The following is an 18,795-nucleotide window of genomic DNA, read 5'->3' as shown; positions in this document are numbered from 1 at the left end:
CGCTGGTGGTAGAAGCACAGTAGTGGTTTGTTGATCACTGAGTGGATATCCTCTGTGCTTGCATGCAGATAAAGCAGTTAAACTATAACATACCCTATCATATGTTCTGCTAGACTGCTGTTGTATATCCCTTTTAATGATTGTTTGTTTTCAGTGGTCTGCTCTTAGGTAAGTTGCTCGCCATGATCTACATCATTGTGATGCGCTGGTTTGCTGGTGTTCTTGTTTGGTTCACAGTCCTGGTGCTTAACTCTGCTTTAGCAGCAGGTAAAGTTGAACTCTTTAAATTCACAAGTTACCACAGTCTATGTTTATTAACTTAATTCTAGCTTTATCATGAATACTCTTCTTATGTACATTTGTATATATTCTTTGTTTCCTTTGTTTTCTTTTTTTTTTGTTACATTAATTGTTGTGGGTTGTATGTATGTGTGTGTGTGTGTATGTATGCATTTTAGATCCTCCTGCAAACAGGAACTCGCGAAGAAGCCACATTGGCTTATCAAAACCGCAAGCTGACCAAAGTCAGTCTCTTACATTCATATTTAACGTTCATGATTATGAATTGTCAACAACTCTGTAACTGGACGACATACATCAATCTTGGAGTGACAAACAAAGAATGTGCTGAAATGCTGTCGGTTAGTCAAGTAATTGCCATATAAGAACGATCAACTAAAAATGCAGGTTTATTTTGAGATTTTTTAAGAATAGTTTTGAATTTGGAGGGATAATATGAATGTCCAAAAATGTCCTTGGCATTAGTGAATAGTGATGCCCAAAAGCATAGATAATTAGACACTTTGTTAGTCATAGCCTTGCTTTCTCAGAGATGTTTTCCTATACCTATGAAACAAAATGAACTGCTCTTGGAATTTGTTTGCCTGACTGAGGGAATACATATGTGGATATGAGTTTGACCTATACCGACATGGCAAGTGAACAGGTTATTGTGAACTGAGATGAGCAGAGGCCTGGTAGGCCCTACATGATGACACATCACACAATTTGTTTTTTGTTTGAATTGCCTCATCTTCTTGTATCATATGTAAGGATTAATTACGTTATTGCTGTAATTGAGATGAGCAAAATACTGGTACTTTGATGTGGAAGGCCAACACATCAATGCATGTTTTCTGTTTGAATTGTCACACTTTGCTGTATCATTTGGGAGAGTCCAGTTGTGAGATGATATGAGAGAAAAGGGTCCATTACTGAAGTTATGAAGAATGCCAGGCAGGCTTCACATAAATTGCTAAGTTTCAGTTGTAGGACAGGGGGATGCTAAGGACTGGGAATTTTAGTGAAGAAATTGTATTTTCCTGCTGTAAATTTGCTTAAATTGGCAATTTTTATTGCCACATTTTCCTCTATGTACAGGAACATCAGACAAAAGTAAATTGTGTCTGAAAATGCACTAGTTGATGACTAATGATTCAATATTGTAGAAGTTATATTGTACACTGGATACATGCCTGGTTTATAGTGTGAGTCAATACTCTAGAACACATTACACCATGCTATGTGTAAACCCCTTGACTATTGATGATGTCCTGTAGTTTCATCATGATGGACCTACTTTATGCTGACAATAATTGCTCAAGCTATAGCTTATTAATAAAATTAACAAATCATGACCCTATTCATCAACTAGCTATAAGTAATTAGTCAAACAGTTAATTCCCATCATGCATCCAACCCTACCCCCCCCCCACACCCCCACCTTATCATCACCCCCTCAATATTTGATCTTACCTTCATTTATTCTCTCCATGAACAGGTACTGGGTACTGCTTCTACTACTGGAAGTATCTGGAAGACATTGAGGGGGCAGACAGACCTTTGGAGCTGACCACTAATGTCCTCAGCCTCCTCAAGACCAGGTCAACATGGCTCATACTAGGCAAGTAAACTGTAATTCACAAGCTGTTTTAATAACATTCTTCATCTCTGAACATTCTGTTTCCATGTAGTTGTTGTAGTTTGGTATTCTCACATGGAATCCCTTTATATCTTGATGCTTCTTTGGGGAGGGCGTTGGGTGAGAAAGGGGATCTGTTCATTTTATTTTAGTATTATACATAAAAAATAAGCACCAATCAAAATCATTAAAGGTCGTTGTGTGCTTTCTTACAGGTTGTATTTTTGGAGTGATTACTGCCATTCTCCTCTTAGTCACCCTATGCCTGTGTAAACGGATTCGGATAGCTATTGCCCTGATAAAGGAAGCTAGCAGGTAAGTTCATCTTAGTAATGAATAGTGATGGGAATTGGTACATGGGAACCCTGGGAAAAGACTGAAAAATTACTACCGAGTACAAGACGGAAATTCGTAAAAATTACTAACATCATTCTCCATTTTCAGTTACAGTTGATTGAATTAATGAAAGGGAGGATAAATGGACAAGGGAGCAAATTTTGGCCATGGACTATTCCCATCACAAGTAATGAACCATGACTTCATAACATCATCAGATGTATGTGATTGTCTGTCAGACTCAGAGATGATATTAAATATACACAATGACTATTCAAAAGATGACAATAACTGTATTACAGTATGAAAAATTATGTCAAACTATGTTAACTAGAATATGGGAGATTATATCCACAGAGCATCCCAATCTCTAGGACATATACTATTAAAGTAGAAGGTTATATGATTGTAGTGTTCATTGCTGAACAGTTTAAATAACATGTAGACAGCACACACATGAATATACTAGCAGGAAAAAACTTTTGAATCATCGCCACATATTGCTACGATTATTTGTTTGGCAGAACACTGCTGGATAAGCATGAGCGTAAACCTAAACAACAGGAGACGAAAGGATACCATTGCTCTAAAAATTCTGTTGTCTTCTGGGCTACTCTGTGCTATCGTAGCTGTTTTTAATTTCTTTCGTTGCATGCTTCATTGAACCTCTAAAAATCCTGCTATGCTAAAATCCTTTACCATGGGTGAACAGATTAGTACAGCATTTGGCTGTAAGATAACAATGTCACATTACCATCAGTATGGGGATCATTTGGCTGTAAGATAACAATGTGACATGACCATCAGTATCAGGATCATTTGGCTGTAAGATAACAATGTGACATGACCATCAGTATCAGGATCATTTGGCTGTAAGATAACAATGTCACATGACCATCAGTATCGGGATCATTTGGATGTAAGATAACAATGTTACTTGACCATCAGTATTGGGATCATTTGACTGTTAGATAACAATGTTACATGACCATCAGTATCAGGATCATTTGGCTGTAAGATAACAATGTTACATGACCATCAGTATCGGATCATTTGGCTGTAAGATAACAATGTCATATGACCATCAGTATTGGGATCATTTGGCTGTAAGATAACAATATCACATGACCATCAGTATCTGGATCATTTGGCTGTAAGATAACAATGTCACATGACCATCAGTATCAGGATCATTTGGCTGTAAGATAACAATGTTACATGACCATCAGTATCGGGATCATTTGGCTGTAAGATAACAATGTTACTTGACCATCAGTATCAGGATCATTTGGCTGTAAGATAACAATGTCATATGACCATCAGTATCGGGATCATTTGGCTGTAAGATAACAATGTTACATGACCATCAGTATCTGGATCATTTGGCTGTAAGATAACAATGTTACTTGACCATCAGTATTGGGATCATTTGGCTGTTAGATAACAATGTTACATGACCATCAGTATCAGGATCATTTGGCTGTAAGATAACAATGTTACATGACCATCAGTATGCGATCATTTGGCTGTAAGATAACAATGTCATATGACCATCAGTATCAGGATCATTTGGCTATAAGATAACAATATCACATGACCATCAGTATCGGGATCATTTGGCTATAAGATAACAATATCACATGACCATCAGTATCTGGATCATTTGGCTGTAAGATAACAATGTCACATGACCATCAGTATCAGGATCATTTGGCTATAAGATAACAATATCACATGACCATCAGTATCGGGATCATTTGGCTGTAAGATAACAATGTCACATGACCATCAGTATGGGGATCATTTGGCTGTAAGATAACAATGTCACATGACCATCAGTATCGGGATCATTTGGCCGTAAGATAACGATGTCACATGACCATCAGTATCGGGATCATTTGGCTGTAAGATAACATGTCACATGACCATCAGTATCGGGATCATTTGGCCGTAAGATAACAATGTCACATGACCATCAGTATCGGGATCATTTGGTAAATTTCTGCTACAAGTAATCTCACATTAGTTGGAAGCACTTGTTATTCCAACTGATTATCCCAATAGCACAGCTAGCTTTGTCAGTTCCTTCTAGCAAACCTAGGTAGTAAAATTATCAGTAGATATCTATTAATTTATTAATCATATTTCTTTCCCTTTCATTGGCAGAGCTATAAGTCACATGTTATCTACTTTAGTGTGGCCAATTTTTCCTTTCTTCCTTGAAATCATTGTGGTGAGTGTGTGGATGGGGATTGCTGTATACCTTGCCACTTCACACACAGTTACCTATGCTGTGGTGTACTCCAATGGGACAGAAGGGCCTAGTACAAATGGAACAGAATGCAATGCTGAAGTAAGTAGCTAGCTTCATTTGAGTGTTTAGTTTGTTCTCAAAGTATGTCGCTACTTTAAAGCTTCATTTTGAGCTGAATTTCGGTTAGATAAAATATTGAAAAACCTGTTTTTTTATCCACCAAAATTACACTATTATTTGCATAAGCCTCAAAGTTTTTTGAAATACAAAATTTGTGGGACACAAAATTATCTGTAATTAATGTATAGTGGTCTATAACCTGCCCAGCTAAATGATTTATAACTATGTAAATTTTTTATTTAAGAAATTATCTTCACCAGTGTTCCATGTTGTACTTAGCATGAATGGGGATGGACTGTTTTGTGATAGGTCTGATTCTTGTTGGTCTCAAGAGGGTTCAAACAAGGCTTCACTAGAAGGAAGCTTACCAGTTTTATGGGCTTCCTAGATATTTGCTCCAATGAACATTTAATTTGTAAAGGTAAAATGTCCCTTCGAATGTAAGAATGTTGTCTTTCACATGCTCTTTCATCTTCATATTACTCACCTGCAGAGAGCAGCAAATTGGAATTGTTGACAATTTGCTTCCTTTCTCCTTTGTGACTTTCATTCAATGTCAATGTAATCCACCTAGCGAACTTCATTTGTATGTGATTTTTCTGTCCCGTAGTATCTTAAATTGACAATAATGCTGCATTTGTAACTATTACATATATTGTAGTTTTACACTGTATTTTTAACATTTCCTCTACTTTACATCGTGTAATTTTATCTTTGTTAGATGTATTGGTTTTGTATTTATGTTTTACGACTTTTTTTTTATGTATTATGTTTTGTAAAGCGCTTTTGAAGCCTTTGCATATTGCGCTATATAAATTGCATATTATTAATATTATTATTATTATTATTATTACCATTTCATTCACTGCTGGTGACTGTTTTATATGTTTACCATTCACACTACAGGATGTCAACAACACTATTAAGAATGGAACCAGTAGATGCCAGTTCTCCAAGTATGCTCTTCCAGACTATTTCATTTACCTTCAATTTTACAACCTCTTTATGCTGTTTTGGTTGGTCAACTTTGTCATCGCCCTCGGACAGATGACCCTTGCTGGAGCATTCGCCTCCTATTACTGGGCCTTCACTAAACCGCAAGACATCCCAGCTTTGGCTGTCTTCACAAGTTTAAAGCAGTCCCTTAGGTGAGTAACAACAGCTTCACTTAAAGGGACCATGCTACCAAGTGGTGTCATGCACTGTTTAACATTTTAACATTTAAACTGACTTACCAGTAGTTTGTACAAACCATAGAGCATTGCTTAATTTTAACAGTTACTCTGGTAATGAAAGGTACAGAGAACATAGTTTTCCTGTATGGCATCTGTACATGTAACATACTATATGAGTTTGACATTTGCTATTGATAGTTTTGAATTCATTCTGTGCAAATTGGTTTATGTCAACGAGAATCATTGTATCTTGTTTAGATGCACTCTTTGCAGTGGCATATTGAAGTGTACTCACCTCTTGACATTAATAGCCAGTTGAATGTACTAAAGAAGCCAAGAATCAAACTTCAACTTGCTTACTGCCCTTTTAATCCTTTAGAGTATTTTCATGGTTTTGTTATCATTTTCTTCTTCCATTTGGGGGGTGGGTAGGAGCAGTTCAGTTAGAGTTCATGGTACTTTTAATGGCAGACACATAGACTGTAAATGTTAAAATTGAGGTCATGCAAACAGGCCCTTTGATTTAATAGGAGTAACCTTAGAAATAATTGTATGATGTGTAAAGAAAATGAGATTAAATGTGTCACATGTGTCACATGTTCGTTCTGAGTACAGCTTGCACTTAATTCTGTTATAGTTGCATGTAAAGAAGGGAATAAAACCATATTGTGCCCCAAACAGCTGTTAAGTTTGATTTATTTTCATGCTCACCGGTACAACAAAAACACCAGAAATAAAAACTATGATTTTTCGACCACAAAGTGAAGCTTGGTTGGATCCTTTAAACGGATGTAATGGAGGGTGCAATAAACTAACAGTATGAGATGAATATTTCTTTGTGAGTGTTAGTAGTGCAGATAGCGACAAGGACATATTGCAAGACAAACGAAGTCACAAACTTACTGAGTGATCACAGAAACTTCTCCCAAACACTCAATCTAATTTGTTTCCGCTAGTTTCTAGTTATCGTGTACAATATTGATGCCAAGTGGGTGCAATTTTTCTAACAGATTTATCAAATGGATGAACACTATATACATAAGGTGAAGGCATTGACTAGTGTTTGAAGTGTCGGCCCCACAACTTCTACCTTTCCGATGAAAATGTCTCCCAAAACTAGATTATCTTGACCTATTCAACCTTCCTGCAGTGTTATTGAGCAGTCCTGGGAGTATGAATGGGTGCGACAATTACACTCCTGCCTTGTAGTTCTCTGATATATCAATGTAAAGTAAATTGTTGATGTAGAGCAGTTTTCAATATCCACAATCATCACAATCATAGGATTTCTATTAGCTTCCTAACCCTTGGGATTCACTAAACTAAACAGCTGCTATGTCTCCTACATTGTTCAAGTTTAGTAGTATTGTTTTAATACTTGCTTGTTTATAAGGCTGTTCCAATGGTTTATTTGTTTCCTCTTTGCACCCAGGCTGAGAAATATGTATTATAATTCAGGGAACAAAATTTGTCACATATAAAGTTTATAGTTTGGAACAAAATCCAAGATGAGTTGCATGAGGCTAGGTTATTTTTGTAATTTTGATTTTATTAATATCTGAGTACATGGCCTGCATAGTAGAACTCCCTGATATTAATGAATGTGGTATTTTTTTGGTAGGTTGCCATGTAAACATGCTTAATGGCACTGCACATGTTAATGCCATTGTCTGTTCATGCAACTCCTTTTTTTTTATTTCGTAGTAGACATTGAGTAGACATGGTGACAAAAACCAAGCTGGTTTGTAGTGTCAAATGTGACAGAAAGTGGTCGTCAGATGTGACTTTTTTTTATACGAATCACTGCATTGAGACAGAATAGAATGATCATTTATAGATTGTTACCATTTCCAAGCAGTACAATGTTAATCTTTCTGGAGTGTTTAAATAAGGTCAACTGGTTTCTTATTATAACACTTAAGGTGTTCCAGTTTCCATGCATTGTATAAACTTGTATCCTGCATTTACCCTCCTTACTAATGACAGGTACCACCTTGGTTCTCTGGCCTTTGGTTCGCTGATAATAGCCATTATCCAGATCATCCGTGTCATCCTAGAGTATGTTGAGAAGAAACTCAAAGGTATGGAGCTACTGTATGTATGTATTGTATGTATTTTAGATCCTCCTGCAAGCAGGAACTCCTGAAGAAGTATCATTGGCTTATCAAAACTGCAAGCAGACCGAAGTCTGTCTCTTAGATTCATATTTAACGTCCATGATTATGAATTGTCAATTTTCAACAACTCTGTAACTGGACGACATACATTAATCTTGGAGTGACCCGAACTCGGGACCTTGTGATTGAAAGGCACTGGCATAGTTACTGTAGTTATACTGTAGTTATTGAATGCTTCGACACAACTCGATGCCGAAGGAAGAGAATAAACCTTAGCAGGACTAAGAGAGGGATCTAGTGAAGGAATTCTTGTGACTTCCGATTAGAAAGTAACTTGAAACGAGAAAATTTGATGTTTTGTTTATGAAAGCAGTATTAGCTAACAATATTCAACGTTAGGTAGACTAGAGGGGGGGTCTATGGTGACATAATTCATTGTCCTTTACAATAATGAAATATGGTTGGGCATGAAATATTTCATCTTGCGAGCGGCATTGAAATTTTGTATCCACTTTGCATGCTACAACACTTAAAGGATGTATAAATCAGTTCCCAGACAAAACTGTAAAGGTTACATTATATGGGAACTAAACATCAGAAACCTCTTCATGTGATTTAATTGTCCCTCTCTTATGTCGAAATATGCTATCACAAATTGGGCTCTGTGTACAAACTCAGCAAAGTGCATTTCTTTCTTTCACTCATTTAGTACATTATAATGTTTCAGTTCATTATATGTTCATAAAAATATGGCTTCAGTTTTATGGGGCTCTACAGGCCATATAAATAGGCTTTTGAAAAACTTGTGAGCTGTAGGGAACGTGTCTGCAGGGACGCATGGTACCAGCCGGCCCCACTTTGCTGACATGTGGTACCAGCAGGCCCCAATTTGCTGACATGTGGTACCAGCAGGTCCCACTTTGCTGACCTGTGGTACCAGCCGGCCCCAATTTGCTGACCTGTGGTAACAGCAGGCCCTACTTTTACTGACATGTGGTACCAGCAGGCCCCACTCTACTGACATGTGGTACAGCAGGCCCCACTTTGCTAACATGTGGTACCAGCAGGGCCCAGTCTACTGACATGTACCAGCAGGCCTCACTTTGCTGACCTGTGGTAACAGCAGGCCCCACTTTGCTGACATGTGGTACCAGCAGGCCCCACTTTGCTGACCTGTGGTACCAGCAGCCTCACTTTGCCGGTACCAGCAGGTCCCACTTTGCTGTCATGTGGCACCGGCAGGACCCAGTGTGCTGACCTGTGCTATATGGTCATATCATCAAGATAACGTAGAATTAAATTGTGTTACAGTCATATATAATACTGCAATATGTCACATTCTTCATTGCATGGATAATCACATACTTGTACATCAACTTGCCACTTGTCAAGGGATGTGATTAACCTTATAATGCCCACTTACTGAGCTTTGTAAAAGTCAACTGTTTATATTGCAGGAGTCTGTCAAGCAGCAAGAATTGGCCTACTTACTTGAGACAAACAACCCCCCCCCCCCCCTCCGTTCAAAGCATAACACAGACTGATTATATTATGTGCTCTGTTTATTGACAGGAAATCATTGTAGTACCCAATTCCCTCAATAAAAAGTAACATGCTTTTGTGTATATTCCTTTGTTGACAGGCAAAGCCAACAATGATGTGGTTAAATACATCATCAAGTGTCTTAAATGTGTATTTTGGCTGTTGGAAAAAGTGATGAAGATTATTAATAAAAATGCTTTCATCATGGTAAGTCCTTAAAACAATCCTTAAATAACATGTAACGATTGTACATTTTTAATCCAGCTGTCCTTTTCATCGATAAAGAAATGATTCATTGTGTAGAGAAATGAAATGTCTGTTAGTCCTGTCAGTAACGCAAACCATCAGCCTTTATCCGTTCATTATGTATCCTTTCAACATTGTATGTATGTATGAATGTATTTTAGATCCTCCTGCAAGCAGGAACTTGCGAAGAAGCCTCATTGGCTTATCAAAGCCGCAAGCTGACCGAAGTCAGTCTCTCAGATTCATATTTAACATCCATGATTATGAATTGTCAATTGTCAACAACTCTGTAACTGGACGACAAACATTAATCTTGGAGTGACTCGGACCGGGGACCTTATGATTGTAGATTCAACATTTGCAAACCTTAGACTTGATCATGTCTTCAGACTTGTGGGTCAAGAAACATTAAAATCAGTAATATCTCCCAAAATGAAATGTGATTTTCTTAGATTTTTGGGGAAGTTATTCATAACAGTTATCTCTGATGTATGATGTATTGGTGTTTGTCTACTCTAGTTTACTAATTTATTGCTTTTATTAGTTTGTCCTCACATGATGAGGAAATCACTCACCTGATGTAGAATTATTTAAGTATTTGGGCAATCCATATGAAAGGACATGTACTAGGCTAATTTTTTACATAGTATTGTTATTCTTGTATCAGAGAGTTATTACAAAAGATGAGAAAGCATTTCAGTATAAACTGATCCCTTATATTGCATTAGATCGACTATTTTTGTAATAAGTGACGAGGAAGATTGGTGTTATTGTGTTCGTCTGTGAGCCTTGTTTCCATTCCAAGTCTGTCAGAGTACATTTATAATTTTCATTCTTATTGGGTCATTTGTGCGATGACGTTGAATTAAACATTAATTCTTTTAATTTCAGATTGCAATTTATGGAAAGAACTTCTGTACATCAGCCAAGAATGCATTCTTTCTTCTCATGAGGAACATTTTGAGGTGAGGATTATAGTTTTTTGTGTGATATATGCAAGTATCTAACCTACCTAGTTTACATATGGTTGTACTATTCAATGCTTGCAATAGTAAATAGGCTATGAAGTGGGTAGTAGTCACACAAATGGGTATTAGGTAGTTTCAGAGGTTTAAACAAATGATCATGAAGGTTCAACTATTGTGGTGATGATTTAACAAACCTTAAGAGGTTCCCATGAGTGGAATCTGTGCTATAAATGCGTCTTTCATATCATTCAATCATTTATTTTTTAATTAGTTTTAGTCCTCTGCTCGTAGCTATGTGGTTTCATAATCATAGCTATGTAGTTTTCATGTTTAGCAACACATGTGCCAGTATTTAGTCTTCTGATCATAGCTGTTCTGATCGTAGCCATGTGGTTTCATAGGCAAGCCATGTGGTGATATAGGTGCCAGTTAAGTTGTAGTCTTCTGATCATAGCCACGTGGTTTCATTATCATAGCTATGTGGTTTCATAATCATAGCTATGTGGTTACATAGGTGCCAGTTAAGTTGCAGTCGTCTGATCATAGCCACATGGCTTCATAATCAAACCATGTGGTTTCAATGGTGCCAGTAAAGTTGTAGTCGTCTGATCGTAGCCACGTGATTTCATAATCATAGCTATGTGGTTTCATAATCATAGCTATGTGGTTTCATTGTCATAGCTATGTGGTTTCATAATCATAGCTATGTGGTTTCATAATCATAGCTATGTGGTTTCATAATCATAGCTATGTGGTTTCATAATCATAGCTATGTGGTTTCATAATCATAGCTATGTGGTTTCATAATCAGCATTCAGCTATGTGGTTTTTTATGTGCCAGTATTTAGTTTCCTGATGGTACATTTGTAGTTTCATATTTAGTCATAAATCATTGCAATGTTTACATTTCATGATCCTTTCCTGTTTTTTCAGCTTCATTTCAGTGTTCTGTGATTTCTTTTCTTTCTTCTGTCAGGGTTGCTGTCGTTAATAAAGTGACCGATTTTATCATCTTTCTCGGTAAACTGAGTGTGACAGTGACAGTCGGTGTGGTTTCATTTTGCTTTTTCACCATGGAGACTCCTCTTTGGATGGATTTTTTACCAGTTCCAATAGTGACGTATCACTGGACACCTATAGTGGTTTGTTTTTTCATTTATTGTTGTATAGGCTGTTGCTCAGGTGAAGAGTATTTCCTGTGAGATCTCCCAGTATTATAGCCATAGATGGCAGCTTCTATGTTATTTGCCTGTTACAGTGAAAGGGGCATGCAATACTTTCTCTTTTGGGAAGTTCTTTTCAGTAAAGTCAATATTAGTAGCGTACACATTGATGATCATCATTACTGGTCATAAATTAAAAAGATGCTAACTATGTGGTTAATAACTAATTGTACTTTCCTGGACATTCTGACCATCCATCTTATGCCCAGATTTTTTCAGTAGTGTACAACATTGTTGGGAAGGTTTAGTGTGGTATTAAAATGATTTTGAAGTTTTTTATTTTTTATTTTAAAACATATTTGTGGCAAGTTTGATTTTGTGAAATCAGTTTCCATTTTGAGAGTGAATCACAGATGCATCTATAGAATGAATTTTGTACTACTTAAATTTCTCACTATTAAAGAAACCTTCATTGGCGTCAATACCTAAATTTTAACTATTATAAAGATAGCATTTCAGATTTGGTTGTAAATAATTCCTCATCAGCTCTTTGATTTTCATTTCCTCAACAAAAATTAACAAAGTTTGTTATGGTTGGTTAAATATTCACTGGAGTAGGCTACTGGCCAATTATGTCTAAATTAGTTGCTTTAAGTTTATATGTAAGGATATGTCATTGTTCTACCTGTTATTAAGCTTCATTTTGCATGGTATTATAGCTTAGTATCACCTGACCAGGCCATGTATTACTCACACCTATTTAGATATCTCTTTATAATATATTACTATTAAGAGACCTATCTGACTACAGCCATTTCACATCTCTTTAACTTATTCTACTAACTAACTAATGTACTGTAACTATTTTTCGTTTCATTGTCAACTATTTGCCTATTTTATCATTCCTGGTGAGATGTTGATGGAGTAAGCTAATAGATAACCTTTCCTGGCACATTTGCCTTGTGTTTGTTATAGCCACTCTGTGTAGTAGTACCACTATACATTCTAGCATAGTCAGCTTAAACGATACATCTATGCTGATTATCCTCAATATCTTACAGATAATCTGCCTGGGAACTTACGCCATCGCCTGGTGCTTCTTCAGTGTCTATGACATGGCAGTAGACACACTATTCCTCTGCTTCTGTAAGTACATAACTGTAATTGGAGGATTACTGTAAGGTAACTGCTTGTCAACCACATGTAGGAAAAAGCCAGTAAACCACGATATGTGGAGAACGATGAGACAAATTTATAAATAGGACAAATTAAGGCTCTAGGTCAAAGGTCAATGGAGGTGAAAATTACCTAAATTGTGTGAAACAGTCTCACAAACTCCTACAAAGTAATTCAGATGACATTCATACTTGCTGGGTAGGTGCCTGACCGTGAAAAATTGTGCCTGCGTGATTAGTGACATCATAGGCCAAAGGTAAAATTTAAAAAAAAACTGTTGTTTAGCCATCAAGTGGTTTGCCAGCATATTGGGAAAAGTCATTTAACCACAAGATACATAAATAATAATGGGAAAGTTATAAAATAGTATTTAAGTGGTAGTTTAGGATCGAGGTCAGTGTAGGTCAGAGGTCATGATTGGCCTAAACTGTGTTGAGAAGATGAAAGCTGCAACTCTATGGATTTTCTATATTGATTATTTCTATTTTGGAATGTATGCTTGCAACAAGCTGGATTCTCTTCTTTTCACTCTTTTTAGTGGAAGACTTAGAAAGGCACGACGGTTCTGCTGAAAAGCCTTACTTTATGTCAAAATCCCTGAAGAGTATCATCGGGAAGAGAAATGCAGCAGCTGACTGAAGTGTCTGGGAAATTACCAAACAGTTGCTGTATATAGAGCTCTTATATGGAGTATAAGCAGGGTTTAATACGCTCACCTTCTTGTCATTGAAGAAATTTGACATGTTCATCTTGTGATCCTCGCTATTTCTCAGTAAACCTGAGTGCAAATTAACACAAAAAAAAACAGTAACAACATTTGTATTTGGTGATGTGTGACAAGAATATTCATTACAATGTCATTTTGTAAAACTTGCCAAGCTAGAACAAATTGCCTTACACTGGCAGGGAATTATGATATACATTTCACATGCCTGGATGTGATAAGTTGGTGTTAAGAGTTTCATGTTTTGTGTTTTTTCTCTTAGCACTTCAGACGTTTTACCAACTCATGATATAGTTTAAAAAAACAGTCCACTGAAATATTTGTGATAATGCATCTTATTAGCATATCAAACAAAGTGGCATCTCTTCAGCTATATTTCTTCTTTTTTATTCATCTGCTTCATGTATGACAAAACATTCTGAGAAGCTTTGGAACAAAATTTTGTAAAAGCTGCTTTAAATTGATGGTTTTGGAATGGTGAAACTTTGATTATATTGATTACCTTTCATAATTTAATTTATTTGACACCTATACACCTTGGAGGCTGTATTCCTAATGATAGTGATAGATGAATATTGCCACATAGAAAATCCACTTTATTCATTTAACATACCTTGGATTCGTACATGCCTGAGTTAACACTGGATAAGTATATAGTCAATAGTTTATCAATCATTTTTTTCTCAGCTCATCATAATGTCAAGTCCTGTCCACTCTGTGAAATATTTCTGATGATGTATCTCCATACCATTGATTTTAATCTTAACATTGTCAATGCAGACCTTACGTTTTTAAATGGTGTATCACAGCAGAATTCATTACCTTCTCAAGCAAGGTGACAACAGCTCTGTAGTTGTAGAAGGGCTTTCTTATTTCCTTTTTCTCTTCATTTTTATGATCCCAACCTTGTGACTTAACTGGGAAACATTTTAAGATGTTTTGGTGTATAATTTTGTAAAATATGGTTTGTTTTTGTTCAGAAATGATACAACTTTAATTATATCAAATATTACCTAATGAGAGAGTGTGCTTAAATTACATTAATATATTTTATTTTGAAACCTGTGCACCTTGAACTTCGAGAGTATTCCTACTGCTGTGTTTCCAATCTGTTCTGTAAACTTGCTTATTACATATCTCATATCATACATTTGCCACTTCCAGGTGCTAGATACCTATTGCCTAAATGACAAATTATTTATGCCTTTACATGCCTTTGAGACAATATGTGCTTTACTAAATATTAGATAAGTAAGACAGAGTTTGAACTCATCAAATAATTTTCACTGAAATATTTCTGAATGATGCATCTAAGTACCATTTGATGTTATTGTAAACATTGTCAATGCAGACATATGTATGTATGTATGTATTTTAGATCCTCCTGTAAGCAGGAACTCGCGAAGAAGCCTCATTGGCTTATCAAAGCCGCAAGTTGACCGAAGTCGTCTCTTAGATTCATATTGTAACGCCCATGATTATGAATTGTCAATTGTCAACAACTCTGTAACTGGACGACGTACATTAATCTTGGAGTGACTCGAACTCTGGACCTTATGATTGAAAGGCAACGGTGTTAACCACTGAGCTAACACTCCTAGCTCATATTATTTGTTAAAATACATATTATTTGTTTAAATGGTGTATCACAGCAGAATGTATTCTATTCTCAAACAAGGTAAAAACAGCTTGTTACCTATAAGTTTCTTATACTCTTGTATTAATGTGCTTCATGTATATCTTAACCACAAAATAGAAGTTTGGTATATAAGTTTGTAAATATGGTTTGTTTTGTTCTGAAATAGTACACCTTTAATTATATTGATTAGTTAACAAGAGAATGTTTTTTGGTAATTTATATTTTTTGCCACCTGTGCACTAAAAGCAATGTTAGTATAGTCTTGCCTATAAAAGGTTTCTTTGAAAAATATTAAACCATCAGGGGATTACTGGTTCATAATTATTTCAGTAAAATAATATTAATATAAACTATTTGGATAAGTTGGTTCAACCATATGATGGGGTTATAGTCTTCCAAAAGTTTGTTTTTCATATTTTAAGAGTGCTTTAAGAAAAGAAAATTCTGACCATCTTGCCTTTTTAGTTCAATTTTTAGACACTTGCTTGAAGTATTTTTAGAAAAAAAAATACTCTGTCTTTCGTGCTTGTTAACAAATTTTAAATTGCAATTATTATAGAATTACATTTTGACACTTTCTTGGCAATTTTGTTAATTTAGATCATCTACCAAATTCTATGTAAAATTTGTATAAGATATTTCTAAAAGTAAATATTTCAATTTTACCATTCATTTTTTCCTTTTTCAAGCTGAAAACATTAGCATCAGTTTTGAATTACTGTGTTCGTGTTTGTTCATGTTACTTCTTTTACGTATTATCATTATTCCCGGAACACAAATTCAGTAATAACTTTGTTAAAGCGCTCTTTCTTGCCTGACGTGTTTGTTTGCAGTAAACTTACTGTAAGATTTGAATACATGCGAATTGTATTATTATTATTATTCCAGAAACACAACTTCAAGTTATAACTTTGTTAAAGCACTCTTTCTTGCCCTGATGTGTTTGTTTGCAGTAAACTTACTATAAGATTTCAATACATGCGAATTGTATTATTATTATTATTCCAGAAACACAACTTCAAGTTATAACTTCGTTAAAGCGCTCTTTCTTGCCTGACATGTTTGTTTGCAGTAAACTTACTGTAAGATTTCAATACATGCGAATTGTATTATTATTATTATTCCAGAAACACAACTTCAAGTTATAACTTCGTTAAAGCGCTCTTTCTTGCCTGACGTGTTTGTTTGCAGTAAACTTACTGTAAGATTTGAATACATGCGAATTGTATTATCATTATTATTCCAGAAACACAACTTCAGTTATAACTTTGTTAAAGCGCTCTTTCTTGCCTGACATGTTTGTTTGCAGTAAACTTACTGTAAGATTTGAATACATGCGAATTGTATTTATTATTATTCCAGAAACACAACTTCAGTTATAACTTTTTTAAAGCGCTCTTTCTTGCCTGACGTGATTGTTTGCAGTAAACTTACTGTAAGATTTGAATACATGCGAATTGTATTATTATTATTCCAGAAACACAACTTCAGTTATAACTTTTTTAAAGCGCTCTTTCTTGCCTGACGTGATTGTTTGCAGTACACTTACAGGAGGATTTGAATACATGCGAATTGCTACCATTGCTTCGTACATTCTGGTTTTCTTTTGATTTTTAATTTTTATTGATATTTAATGTCTGTTTGTTACATCGTATGGGTTACATATCTGAAGGTAGCTGTGATCTGGGAGTTAGAGGTAAATTAAACGTCTACCAACCAGCGGTACTGATGGTGCAACCTCCCGTGACACGGTGACAAGTACTGGATGTAAATAACCACCCTTGTAACGATGTCGCACGTAGGCTGGCGAAGACGTGTCTAGCATTGATATTACACATGCATTCAGTCAACCAAATGGACCTGGTGTACTCTCTAAGGCCTGCTGCTTCTCTTTCATATCTAGATGGACCCCTTGCATTAATCTGCCATCAGGCTTGGCAAAATAGTGTGGAACCGAAAACGTCAGATGTTAAACATTAATTGTGAAAATGATTGTATTTGGAATTTGTAATGGATTGATCGAGAAAAAATCACAGGTTCGAATGTCAACATTTTCATTTTATAATATCGGGATAAAATTTAGAGCCTAATAGAGTGTAAATTTTGAGGTAAGACGTCACAATTGGTCACATATATTCTGAATTTGTTTAAAAAAGATCATCGTATCGTACTCTCAGGCGCGTAGCCAGGAATTTGCCAAGGGAGGGACGAAACTGTTGATTCGGCATTGCAAACTATCTAAGCGTAGCGCCACCATAATTGGCGCGAAGCGTAGAAGAAAATTTTGGCTGAAAATGCCTCCCAGATCGCTGGAAATGGCACTTCCCAGGCCTTGTAAGTTGCATCTTAGCATTTTCTCTTTTGAAAATACTAGCGATATCATAAAAACATTTAAAAAAAAATGCTCAAGAGGGGTGGGGCGGCTGCCCCCTCCGCCCCCCCTTGGCTACGCGCCTGCGTACTCTTTGCAGTAATTATAGTACTTTATAATTTGAAAGAAGAAGGTATAATAGTGTAGTGTTTTCCAACTAACCATGGACCCCGTTCTGCTGCTGTCTTATGGAATGCTAACAATATATGCATGCAGCAGTGACGATTTAATGGAGACTCGGGCGTTTCTCAATACCAAGGAAATATGTACTAAAATGTCGTCGCCTCAAAAGTGATTTCATCTAGGTACTTGATAGGACATTTTATGCACGACCTGTCCAAAATACCCTGGAACTTCAAAGAAAATGCGATCGTAAAACACAAGGAAGATTATGGAACGTGGGGTGTTCATTATCATTCTCTAACACGCTGAATATTCATATCCTATCTCGATAGCGCTTTAAACGCACTCTTTGTATAGATGGCAGCATACAAAAAAACATTCGTGTCACAGTGGTTTTACTATAATTACTACTTGTTCTAACGAGGGAAATGCAATCAAGTCGATTGAGGGCATAGTTCTTAGAAACGAATTTGTTACGGGGATAAAACTTAAAATGTTGATGTATGCGTCTAACCGAACGTAAAACTACAATTTTCAAAACGTTGTAATTCGTATTAAATGAGAGAATAACCGAACGTGGCACGGAAACAGGGAAATCAAACCAAATGGAAAAGCAATTGCCCATGGTGGACCAAGTATCCTGCAGGAAGTGCAGATAAATTTGGGGTATAACCAGGGTCTGTTTGCAATCACGTGCCATTCATCTTTGGGATTAAAATCGATAATTAACAGCATGCTTCAAACGTACCCATTGTACATGTTCTTGAATGCTTATACACTGTATTTGTTGCTAAGTTGTCTTGGATGGGTGCAAATATACTAACAGAGGCCGACATGAAAAATATGTTCCGTGAACATTTTTCAACTGTTGCGCAAATATGGCTCAAGGATATAGTCCTTGTTAATAACTGAGTAACTAC

The 18,795-nt window shown here is 36.1% G+C and overlaps 1 protein-coding gene across 1 annotated transcript in view; it reads left to right on the top strand.

Annotated features, from left to right (window-relative positions):
* The window catches only part of LOC139963712 (choline transporter-like protein 2), a 31,819-nt gene extending 14,855 nt beyond the window's left edge, over positions 1 to 16,964 (top strand). The window contains exons 10-20 of the mRNA XM_071964794.1: positions 155 to 267; positions 1,781 to 1,903; positions 2,137 to 2,236; positions 4,424 to 4,610; positions 5,538 to 5,779; positions 7,793 to 7,887; positions 9,566 to 9,672; positions 10,603 to 10,676; positions 11,656 to 11,821; positions 12,904 to 12,988; positions 13,557 to 16,964. Coding sequence (XP_071820895.1) covers positions 155 to 267; positions 1,781 to 1,903; positions 2,137 to 2,236; positions 4,424 to 4,610; positions 5,538 to 5,779; positions 7,793 to 7,887; positions 9,566 to 9,672; positions 10,603 to 10,676; positions 11,656 to 11,821; positions 12,904 to 12,988; positions 13,557 to 13,657 — 1,393 coding nt within the window. The 3' untranslated portion in view covers positions 13,658 to 16,964. The remainder of the gene's footprint in view (positions 1 to 154; positions 268 to 1,780; positions 1,904 to 2,136; positions 2,237 to 4,423; positions 4,611 to 5,537; positions 5,780 to 7,792; positions 7,888 to 9,565; positions 9,673 to 10,602; positions 10,677 to 11,655; positions 11,822 to 12,903; positions 12,989 to 13,556) is intronic.
* The last annotated feature ends 1,831 nt before the right edge of the window (positions 16,965 to 18,795 follow it).

The sequence above is a fragment of the Apostichopus japonicus genome, chromosome 22, assembly GCF_037975245.1.
Source record: "Apostichopus japonicus isolate 1M-3 chromosome 22, ASM3797524v1, whole genome shotgun sequence".
In the NCBI taxonomy this organism is placed as follows: Eukaryota; Metazoa; Echinodermata; class Holothuroidea; order Aspidochirotida; family Stichopodidae; genus Apostichopus; species Apostichopus japonicus.
This window is presented reverse-complemented; position numbering and strand designations above follow the sequence as displayed.